This window comes from Callorhinus ursinus, unplaced genomic scaffold (genome assembly GCF_003265705.2).
Source record: "Callorhinus ursinus isolate GAN/ISIS: 27379988/994484 unplaced genomic scaffold, GSC_fseal_2.0 scaffold1, whole genome shotgun sequence".
NCBI classification, from domain to species: Eukaryota; Metazoa; Chordata; class Mammalia; order Carnivora; family Otariidae; genus Callorhinus; species Callorhinus ursinus.
In genome coordinates this window covers 118998308-119010499 of record NW_027397063.1, presented here as the reverse complement: position 1 = coordinate 119010499, position 12192 = coordinate 118998308, and the positions used below count along the sequence as shown (strand labels likewise).

The following is a 12192-nucleotide window of genomic DNA, read 5'->3' as shown; positions in this document are numbered from 1 at the left end:
AAAGTGCTCATTAGCTGCCTTGATGCTCTCTGGGGTGAATTTTTTTGGTTTGGCCATTGGTTCCTCAGCAGCAGGCACTTTCTTGTTCCTTTCATCTAAGTGGAAACTTTGAAAGGTATGTAGCTTTTGAAACAAGATGGAATTCTTTCCCAAATTTGTACCCTAAGACACTTTAGAACTTGGATTTGACTTCACAGCATGGTTATACAAAAAATAAAAGATCAAGTGCTCACAAGGTTAAATTTCAGGAAAGCCCTCTTGCATGCAAGACAAAGGCGGGGTGTAAAACGAAAACAAAAGTAGCCTGAGTTAAAGAGGTCATTTGATTTTACTCTACACTCAAGACTGCTCCTCTCTGCATGCTGAAACAGGTTGGTTTTTTTCATTTTCTCATTCTAACTTGGATAAGATTGTTTTTTAAAGCCCAAAGACTGTATATTTACCTATGTAAAGGGAGTCTTGATGCACAAAAATCTAAATGTTAACATGTGCAAAAAAGAGCTATTTGAAAACAGCTATACACTTTAATCTTAAAACAAAAATCTGAATACAGCAAGAAGAAAATATTTTATTATTTCTGGTATTATGTTAATATCATTACTTGCCTACAAAACTTTGTTAATGAGAAAATAGGTTTTGCTATGACATTTTTTTCTGCTTTATTTTACAAATGCTATTTTTTTGTTCTTGTAATAAAGACATCTAAAATGTGTTCCTATATATCTGCCAGAAGGATCAATTCCTGCAAATAATTTCCATTCCTGTCCTATTTACTCACATTTTTTAGTAAGATTCTTATTTAAAAATATACTTCCTTAGTGTCTTATATTATTTGGGCTTTTTATTCCTTATCATCAGGTTCAAGATTTGTGATGAATGAGGAAGAAAGAACAAAGTTCATACTGTGTTAATAATTAACACATAAGAAAATGATGATCAGAATAGAATGGTCTTCTAGATTGGAACTTTTCAAATAAACTTACGGGTAAAAATAGTCATTTTAAATTGTTGGCACCTGGTTTGTACATAATGAAAGCAGTTCTTCTACGTGGTATATTTCCTTGAGGAGCCTTCTCTGCTTTACTCATCCAAAAAGAGTTAGTAAGAATAAGAATATTCTTTTGGAAATGTACCATAAATTGGCACACTGTTTTGAATGATTCTATAAGAATGTTAGAGCTTCTTCCAAGGACAAAAATAACCAAAGGGAGACAGAAAGGCTAAGGAAAAAGCAAAATAAAACTCAGCAGTAAAATAAAAACACTAAAAGTCAATTTTTTAAATTTTTTTATTTTTTTTAAGATTTTTTAAATTTTATTATTTGACAGAGAGAGAGAGACAGTGAGAGAGGGAACACAAGCAGGGGGAGTGGGAGAGGGAGAAGCAGGCTTCCCGAGGAGCAGGGAGCCCGATGTGGGGCTTGATCCCAGGACCTTGGGACCATGGCTTGAGCCGAAGGCAGAAGCTTAACGACTGAGCCACCCAGGCGCCCCTGAAAGTCAATTTTATATACATTTTAAAACTTGTGAATTCTGGGGCCGCCTGGGTGGCTTGGTTAAGCATCTGCCTTTGGCTCAGGTCCTGAGATCCAGTGCCACATCAGACTTCCTACTCAGCCAGGAGCCTGCTTCTTCCTCTTCCTCTGCCTGCTGCTCCCCCTGCCTGTGCTCTCTCTCTCTCTCTCTGGCAAATAAATAAAATCTTAAAAAAAAAAAAAAAAAAAACCCAAACTTGTGAATTCTGTGCAAGCTTATCTTACTTCTATAAGGTGTTAATAACCAATACAGTAAAATAACTAATGATGAGACAAGAAGATTCCTGCCATATCATCTATCTATTCTAGACTAATAGCTTTATATCTGCTTGTAAAACCTTTAGTTTGACAAATATTTACTAAGCACCTAGTGTATAGCAGCCACTCCATAAGGTATTCATTACAAACATAAATCCAACAGGTCATACTCTTAGGGAACTAAGAAACCCATCTTTTCCACAGGATGGGGTCAGTTCTCTGAGAATGAACGTAGGTATGTATGTAGATATAGCTATTGGATCACGAAAGTCTTCTGGGGAGGTGATGTCCAAGTTAACTGAGGAGGAATTGGCCCTTTAAGAGAAGGGCAGGAAACAGTCTATCAGATGAAGGAACAGAATGAGTTATGATATAGACATGTGCTACAGCATGGTGTGTGCCAGCAAACTGCTTGCAGATGAGTACTATAACTGGGGCGTAGACATGTGCTACAGCATGGTGTGTGCCAGCAAACTGCTTGCAGATGAGTACTATAACTGGGGCATATAGTAGAGAGATGTAGCACAGCATGGGGTGCATAGTAGAGAGATGTAGCAGGAACCATGGGTAGGACCACATTATGGAGGGAGCCTTGGGCATCATGCTAAGGAGCTTGGATTATATCTTTCAGGTGGAGTAATGTGTCTTTCAGGTGAGGAGCTAAGCAGAAGAGTGACAGATTTACATTTCAGAGATATAGAACTCTGGTGGCAGTAAGAAAAATGATTTTGACAAAGAAGTGGTAAGGAGGATTAAGAATAGCAGATACCAGTTGGGAAGATATTGTAATAGGCCAGGTAAGAAACAATGGTGGTCGAATGGTGCAGATGTGTCAAAGAGGGCAAATTAAAAAAAAGAGACAGATTCACAATCTATTGGGAAGGTAAAATCAGAATTTAGGGTCTGACTGGAAATTAGGGATGAAGGTGAGAGAGGTCAAGGACAGTGTAGGCTTATGACTTCGGTAACTGGTGGAATGATGCTACTGAATGGTAACATTCAGCATGTGTGACAGGTTTTGAAGGGAAGCTAAGTAGAGGAAACTTTGTTTTATAAAGGCCAACTAGTGAAATTAAGTATAAACACTGAGGTAATTTATTTAACTTATTTTAAAATAAATTTATTTTTAAAAATAAGTTTATAAATAAGAAAAATAAATTTATTTTAGATGAATAAAATAATTTATTTAATTTACTGTCAATATCCTGCATAAGAATCACAAAGTTGTATATGTAAAAAATATAAGACTTTTTATTCCTTTTGTTGAAATGACTAAATTTTCATATTTTAAAAACTATTTTTACATAAAAGTCATTACTTTGATTTAGGGTTTAATGATTAAGAAAGCTCCTCAGGGTATTATTTTTATTGTTCTTGTGTAAATTCCAGCTCCTGCACAGAGACTTGTAAAAACAGGTGATGAAGAACTAATCTTGGGTATATACTCCAGTGTGGCTTCCATTGAAGAATTTCAAATTTCAAAGAGCAGCAGATTCAGCCTCACCTATGTTATAGCAACAATCTACTCTCTAGTAAAAGAACAAAACATATGCTAGATTAAAAAGTGTTTCCTTTTAAACAATATTAAAATTAATATTCTATGTTCTTTTTGACATTTAGATTGGAGCCATGGCTTTGGAACACAACCAGTCAACAGATTACTATTATGAGGAAAATGAAGTGAATGGCACTCATGACTATAGTCAGTATGAAGTGATCTGTATAAAAGAGGAAGTCAGAAAATTTGCAAAAGTTTTCTTGCCTGCCTTCTTCACAATAGCTTTCGTCATTGGAATTGCAGGCAATTCCATAGTAGTGGCAATTTATGCCTATTACAAGAAGCAGAGAACCAAAACGGATGTGTACATCCTGAACTTGGCAGTGGCAGATTTACTCCTTCTATTCACTCTGCCTTTTTGGGCAGTTAATGCAGTTCATGGATGGGTTTTAGGGAGAATCATGTGCAAAGTCACTTCAGCCTTGTACACAGTCAACTTTGTCTCTGGAATGCAGTTTCTGGCTTGTATCAGCATAGACAGATACTGGGCAGTAACTAAAGCCCCAGGTCAAACAGGAGTGGGGAAACCATGCTGGCTTATGTGTTTCTGTGTCTGGACGGCTGCCATCTTGCTGAGTATACCTCAGCTGGTTTTTTATACAGTAAATCACAAGGCTAGGTGCATTCCCATCTTTCCATATCACCTAGGAACCTCAGTGAAAGCATCAATTCAAATGCTGGAAATCTGCATCGGATTTGTAATACCCTTTCTTATTATGGGAGTGTGCTACTTTGTCACAGCAAGGACACTCATCAGGATGCCCAACATTAAAAAATCTCGACCCCTCAAAGTTCTGCTCACAGTGGTTATAGTTTTCATTGTCACTCAGCTGCCTTATAACATTGTCAGGTTCTGCCAAGTCATAGACATCATCTACTCCCTGATCACCGACTGTGACATGAGCAAACGCATGGATGTTGCCGTCCAAATCACGGAGAGCATTGCACTCTTTCACAGCTGCCTCAACCCAATCCTGTATGTTTTCATGGGAGCCTCTTTTAAAAACTACATTATGAAAGTTGCTAAGAAATACGGGTCCTGGAGAAGACAAAGACAAAACGTGGAGGAGATTCCTTTTGATTCAGAAGATCCTACAGAGCCAACCAGTACTTTTAGCATTTAAATGCAACACTGCTGTCTCTTGCTTCGATACACATGAATGCTGCTTCTCCTTCAGATAAAACATCTGCTTTATTCTGAAACTTAAATCTCAAACACCGTGGTGCCAACTTACAGCAATCAAGAGGTGGGGGGAGGATGGGAAGAATATAGCAACGGAGGAGGAAACGAAATAATAAATGCACAAAACATGAACTTAAAATTAACAATATTGGAAAATAGTATTAACAGACATAAATAATAAAAACAGTATGCTATGAATTAGGCCATCTGAAACAGATTAATAAAAAGGCTTATATTAAGGGGCATTTCTAATTATTTTAAATGATCTAAAGTCTAATGTAAGAATGATTTCACTGCATAATTTCAGTACTTGAATAACTATACAGCAAAATTTAATCCTTTTTTCCTATTTCTTAGTTTGTGATTTCCTAAGACCCCAAAGAATAACAATTTAACAATTAAAAAATTACATAAAAAGCTTTACTGGCCCTTTTAATACATCCCTGGTAAATTTTTTTTTTTCTTTTTATCCCTGGTAAATTTCTGAACATGTAATTTGCTTCCATGATGTCAATTTTCTTTAGTAATAAGCTGGTTATCCTGTTAGATTTACACGTATACTCTAGAAGCAATCTTTAGATAATCATATTTACCTAGATGCCAATTTTGTGACTTCCTAAAGGGCTCATCCATTTATGTGAATCTATTACTGAGGGCTGACTAACCAATACATTTTCTTATATACAGATTCTTATTATTTTGCTTAAGCACTTGCATTTTTAAGCAATAAAAGTATGTGACACAATTTTTAATAACATGTATATCTTATCTCTTTAACTACATTTATAAATTATTACAGTTCATTTAATATGTCCCTACTGAAATTTAATTTTGATAGAAATTACATTGATCAATAGTGTGCACTAATATGAATTTTCTCTCTCGCAAACTATAAAAAACTGTGAACTGTAAAATTGTAGGAAAAAAAAGACATGTTTTCTGCTCTTAAAATAAGTATCACCTAACCAAGATATGTTATTTTAAAATTACTTTTCTTTGGGGAGCCTTTGTGGCACTGTCGGTTGAGCCTCTGGCTCTTGATTTTGGCTCAGGTGGTGAGATCAATCCCCAGGTCGGGCTCTGCACTCAGCATTGGGTCTGCTTGGAGTTTCTCTCTCCCTCTCCCTCTGCCTCTGCCCTAACCCCCACCCCTGCACTCTCTCTCTCTCTCCAAAATAAATAAATATATATATATATTTAAGATTTTACTTATTTATTTGACAGAGAGAGACACAGCGAGAGATGGAACACAAGCAGGGGGAGTGGGAGAGGGAGAAGCAGGCTTCCCGCTGAGCAGGGAGCCCGATGCAGGGCTTGATCCCAGGCCCCTGGGATCATGACCTGAGCCAAAGGCAGATGCCCAACGACTGAGCCACCCAGGTGCCCCCAAAATAAATAAATATTTTTAAAAAATTACTTTTGTTTAATTAAATATTTCTAAATTTGAATATGCTTTCAAAGGCAGAATTTAAAGAATGGTGATCATGAAACTAATAATTATGTATCATATTATTCTGCACAGCACCTGGGACAAAGGATGGATTTGAATACTCACCACTGCTCCACCATTTCTTGCCATTAATTACATAGCTATCTCCATCTCATTGGATGCTACATTCAATATTTGTGGCATCACTCGACGCTACATTGGGCTCTATAAATAAGCAAAGGTTGAATTTACAGGCAGGCAGACATCATCAGTTTACAAAGAGACTTTAGATAAGGAAATGTGAACTCTTTGAGGATAGAGGCATGTTCCTATCCTTCCCCCACTTCCACCCTGGTTCTCCTATAACCTACACATAGTAGGTATTCAGTAAATGTGCACTGGAAGAATGAATGAATGAATTTCAAACACTGGGATCAGCAATCTGAATTGTGTTCTTGGCTTCCTCACTGATACATGATTTGAGATAATGCACTCAATCCTTTCTCTAATCATCAAAAGTAGACTAGGAATATTGTTGTTTATTGTCCACAATGGAAATCTACTAAATACTAAATATTGCAAGCCAGATTTCCCTACCATCTAGTTTACTATCTTAGACAATTTCCAACTGTACCTTGCAAATTCCATCAGGAATGCGGTCCCTGACTTATTTTGCATTCTGTAAAGCCTGCTCAGCACAATGTCTTCAGAAAGTTTTCCATGGGACACCCTCACACAACTGCTTTACTATATGGCATTTCAAAATGTACACGCTAGCCCTCAATCACAGTAATCTGCACTTGTTAATATGCTGCTCTTTTAAATGGGTCCTTCAGATATTTTGTGTGTTCTATTTCTAAAACTAGAGACCCATGGGGTTCCTTTAGAAAGGGATCTGTGTACTTATTTTGTAACCTCCAATTAGTGCTTTGTGGACAACATGTCACTGCAGATGTTCAATAAATGCCTCTCACTGATTTTAAATGGAGATCAGTTTTGCTATTATAAATACATACAGTGTTATAGAAGACTTTTAAATTTGGCTAAAATTATGGCCAGATGACATTTAGTTTAATTCTAAACTCAACTATAAAATGATGACTTTTTCCTTTGAAGAATTCTCAATTGCTGTTTCCTATTTACAAATGGTACCAAACCCATTTTTAACAGGCTCCGAATTTTACTTTCCCATATGATCATAATTTGAATTATGTGACCAGCATTGCTGAATAGTCTATTTTTCTAGGTTTATGGCAGAGTTAAGTATTTTGTAACTATCAATAAAAATTATTACAAAGATGATTATTTCACACACAAGGGCAAAAAAGATATTAAATATACATACATGGCAATTTTAGAAATGCAAGTCAAAAGATTCTGAGGTTAGGTTTACTCTGCTGCTAAATGCCTAAAGTAGACTGCCAGAAAACATCACCTGGTATCCTCCCAAAGGGGAGGACAATTTTATTCTGCACAGTTAAAAATGCCAAAATTTGAAATTGGGCTCAAAATAAACATATGCCCATCTCTGTCCATGGGCAAATTTGCCTGAAATACAAAGCCATTCTTTCATTTTAGCTCATCTATAATAACTCCAGGATGTCTGACTGCACAAGGGGAGAACCATGATTTGCTTTTACCTGTCATACAGAAACAGGAGGCAATGTTCCCTTGAAGAAGAGGCTCAAGCCACTGCTGCTTCTGCTTTTCACTTCCATATAGGTGGAGCAAGTCCATGTTCCCTGTATCTGTATGTAATAAGAAAAAACATTTCTTTTGCATTTTAAAAATTTACCAATATGAAATCCAAATTTTATGTTGATAATATACACATGTATCTTTTTAAGGCAAACATCTGTTTACAAAAATATTTTGAAACATAATAGTAAATATAATTTATAATGAAGGTATGCCATAAATAGTTATTATAAGTATATGGCATTTGGTGCATATTTATTCAATTGTGTTGAATTACACACTTGTCTGCTTCGTCCCTAATTCACTCCTAATTAAGGTCTGAGGAAAACAATTTACTGCCTTAATCCTTCCCTGCTTTCTTGCAAATATGCTTTGCTAGGAGTGACTGCAATGCCCCTGGAGAACAATTATCATTACATGCTCTACTAAGACTCCATCGCTGAGACTCCTGTTCCTCAAACATACACTGTGCTAACTTTCACATATTGGCCTGTGCCAAGCTTTCTCTCAAGTCCAATTCTACCCATCATTCCTAAGTAAATTCCTGCTTCTGAGCCACTTCCATTGTGAAGAATCTCTGATTACCCAGTCAGAAATATCTCCTTCTTCTGAACTCAGAGTAATATTGTCTCTTTAACTCTACCATTGCTCTTACTTTTGTGCACCCCCACCATCTAGAAAAGTACTAGGTAGTATCTCAAGAATGCTAAACACAGAATCCCTGATAGAAAATGACAGCAGATATAACTTAAGACCCTTTCCAAACCTCAGAGGGCATTGTTCAGTAACTGATATACTACTATCATTCTCATATAAGAAAGAATGCTTCATATCTGCCATGGAGCAAAACCCCCTACGGGCTTTTCTCTGATATTTGTTCCTATAAAACTTCTAAAAAAAACAAAAACAAAAACAAAAACAAAACCTTTCCTTGGGATGCCTGGGTGGCTCAGTAGGTTAAGCATCTACCTTTGGCTCAGGTTATGATCCCAGAGTCCTGGGATTGAGTCCCGCATCAGGCTCCTTGCTCAGTGGGGAGCCTGCTTCTTCCTCTGCCTGCCACTCCCCCTGCTTGTATGCTCTCTCTCTCTCTCTGACAAATGTGTAAATAAAAATCTTAAAAAAAAAAACCCTTTCCCTTGAAAACTGATTACTCATAAGATTTTTTAAAAAAGATTATTTTATTTTAGAGAGAAAGAGAATGAGAGATCGTGCGGTGGGGGGGATGGGGAGAGGGAGAGGGAGAGAGAGAATCTCAAGCAGACTCCTCGCTGAGTGGGGAGCCTGACACAGGGCTCAATCCCACAACCCTGAGATCGTGACCGGAGCTGAAATCAAGAGTTGGACGCTTAACCGACTGAGCCACCTAGGTGCCCTGATTATTCATAAGATTTTCAGGAAGAATTTTTCAGTATCACCTCTAAACATGACTTGAAGGACAGTCACTGAAATGCCTATGAAAATGGAGTTAAATCCAAGTTAAGTCTCTCAAAATGTGGTTGCACTCTGTTCAGACACTATTAACAGAGCCAAAGTTATATTAAAATGCACAAAATTCCTAGTAGATTAACATTAGCTTAAAATTCTTTTTGACTGAGGGAGAAAATGAATCTTGAGTTATAATTAATGAAGCTCACTGTTTTCTTTGCTTAATTTTTTTTTTAAGATTTTATTTATTTGACAGAGAGAGAGAGACAGCAAGAGAGGGAACACAAGCAGGGGGAGTGGGAGAGGAAGATGCAAGCTTCCCGCTGAGCAGGGAGCCCGATGTGGGACTCGATCCTAGGACCCTGGGATCATGACCTGAGCTGAAGGCAGACGCTTAACATATGAGCCACCCAGGCGCCCCTTCTTTGCTTATTTTAAATTCACTGTTTCTCGTTATAGTTCAAATGAGGTAAATATTGACTAAGATCTTCCCCAAAATTGTCAGTTTATTCTGAGAAGCTGGCAAAACAAAGCTATCATTTATGGGTTGGGAAAACGCCTAGATAAGTCACTTCTACAAAAAAATTACTCTAGCCCAAATCAGCCCATAGGCCCCCCAAATTTTCTAGTAATAGCTATAGAATTAAAATTGCTATATTCAACATCCTAATATACAATATTGTATGATTTCATGAAGGGCAAAAAAACAAAACAAAAGACAAATTGGAAGACTACATATGTTTCCCATAAGCTTTTCAAACTATTTGGAAAGCTTGAGTAGAAATTCATCTTTTATACTTAAGAAACCTCCCAAAGTATTTAATTGGCATCAATCACATTCCCTTCTTTATCTGCTTTGGAAATGCTCCGAAACACAATGCCCCAAGGCCTTCATGAAGATATCTCTACTACAAAGAGAAAACGCCTAGTTTTCTACTTACGGTTTTATACATCCTTGTTTGCTAAGGAGAGTTGCTAATCATACTTTAGCCAAAGAAAATGTATTTTCCTGGCCAATTTTAAAATTTCAGCAGTTTGGTGATATCATTTAGACAGTACAATTGATAGACTCATGAAATTTTAATACTAGAAGATCTTCTAGTGAAAAGTGAGTTCACGGGTCAAATGGAGAAATAGTGGCAGGGCTGCGTCTGCAAAGGAAGTCTTCTATAGCATTATTTTTTCATATTATGACCCATAAGTATGTCACGAAATCAATTTAATAGACTATGGCTAGCATTAGCTAAAAAAATAAAATAGATCAAAATAGAACACATTAGATTAGACTCACTGGAAAATATCTGAATATATTATATGTAATAAAGGAAACTATTATTTCATGAAACCCTTTTTCAGTAATATATATGCCTTTCATTTCTTGTTCCCCAATCCATCCGTCCATCCATGAACATACACATACAACTACATATGCTACATATTGGGTCACAATATAAATTATATTTCTCACTATGAGTAGCAATAAAAATTTTTTTAAAAGACTACCAGTTCTCCTTCCACTAAATTATGCCATCTATACAGTATAATGTAATAGCTTCACATAAATGAGATGAAGTCTTTAGAAATTCTGTGATAGATTTGACTTTTACAATAGCCTCATTATTGGATTAAAATGTAGTACAGCAGTAATTTGATAAATTGGTAATTTGAGGAGGGAAAACCACCAAGGATAAGTTCCACCATGCATCAGAAGTCTATAACTTCATTCATAGTTCCAAATGAGAGTCAAAGTCCACAGTGCAAACACTTTGCTATGCAACCAGATCGTGTTTTCTCTTAGATATCCAATATACTTCTTTTTGGTAGTTCCATCCTTGATTAACTCTTTTTGGGAAAGCTTTAGCAGCAGGGCCACACAATAAGCACAAAAGGCAATACTGAGGTCTAACTTATTCAGTGACAATATAGGAATATCATACCATCATCCTTCTACAACAAATCAAATGTTGGTCCTTGACTGGGAACAACAGAATAACTAGAGTAACCTGGGGGAAAAAAGACAAAAGACATTCCCAGGGTCTACCCTAGACCTACGGAATCAAAACTATAGGGATGGAGCCTGTGAATCTGTTTGTTTTGGTTTTAAGTTCCTTAGCCAGTTCTTTGACAAATCCAGGTTTGAAAACACCTTCTACAGACTACATTCCAGGTTTATCTCTTCCATATTACCTTTTTTTTAAAAAGATTTTATTTATTTATTTGAGAGAGAGAGAATGAGAGCTAGAGAGCATGAGAGGGAAGAGGGTCAGAGGGAGAAGCGGACTCCCTGCTGAGCAGGGAGCCTGATGCGGGACTCGATCCCAGGACTCCAGGATCATGACCTGAGCTGAAGGCAGTCGCTTAACCAACTGGGCCACCCAGGCGCCCCCATATTACCTTTTTAAGAAAGATTTTTATTTATGTATTGAGAGAGAGGGAGAGCACAGGGGGAGAGTGAGAGGGAGAAGCAGACTCCCTGCTGAGCAGAGAGCCCAACATGGGACTCGATCCCAGGACACTGAGATCATGACCTGAGCCGAAAGCAGACACTTAAATGACTGAGCCATCCACGCATCCCTCTTCCATATTACCTTTTTAAAGAAAAGTTGGCCTCCTTCCCTTATCCTTCCAATTTTTCATGCCAAAATCTTTGGAGGCATCTTTGACTTCCCCATATCCAATCAGGAAATCCTCTTTGCTCTTCCTTCAAAATATATTTAGAATCTTTCTACTTCTCACCTTTTCTGCTGCTACCACCCTAGAACAAATCCCCATCATCTCTAACTGGGATTATTACAAAAGACTCCCTGCCTCCTTCCTTCCCTCCCTTTGTTAATTCCCAACATAGTAGTCAAAGTGATTCTTTTAAAACTGACATAACATCTTGTCACTCCTTTGGTCAAATCTCCCGTGGCTTCCCATTTCAAAGGAGGTATAAGCCCTTACCTGCCCTATAAGTCCCTTTCCTCCCTGATTATCTTCTCTTACTATTCTACCAACTATGCCAGCCTCCTTGACTCTTCTTGGAATACACCCATCATACTCTTGCCTTAGGGTCTATGCATTTTTTGTGCTATGGAAATTCCTTCCCCAGATATCAGCATAGC

General features: G+C 37.3%; 2 protein-coding genes across 5 annotated transcripts in view; one reads left to right on the top strand and one right to left on the bottom strand.

Moving 5' to 3' along the window:
* The window catches only part of ACAD11 (acyl-CoA dehydrogenase family member 11), a 99311-nt gene that overhangs the window by 42879 nt on the left and 44240 nt on the right, over positions 1-12192 (bottom strand). Inside the window, 2 exon segments of the mRNA XM_025882183.2 lie at positions 6089-6187; positions 7603-7710. Coding sequence (XP_025737968.1) covers positions 6089-6187; positions 7603-7710 — 207 coding nt within the window.
* On the top strand, positions 243-6126 carry ACKR4 (atypical chemokine receptor 4). Of its 4 annotated transcripts, XM_073900078.1 has the most exons (4): positions 357-371; positions 859-985; positions 3182-3208; positions 3413-6126. In XM_073900078.1, exon 4 carries the CDS (start codon positions 3422-3424, stop codon positions 4472-4474), a length of 1053 nt encoding a protein of 350 aa, XP_073756179.1. In that variant the 5' UTR covers positions 357-371; positions 859-985; positions 3182-3208; positions 3413-3421; the 3' UTR covers positions 4475-6126. The 4 variants fall into 4 exon arrangements, with proteins under 4 accessions (XP_025737958.1, XP_073756176.1, XP_073756179.1 ...); XM_073900075.1 differs by lacking the exon at positions 3182-3208 and having other exon boundaries at positions 356-371; XM_025882173.2 differs by lacking the exons at positions 859-985; positions 3182-3208 and having other exon boundaries at positions 243-371.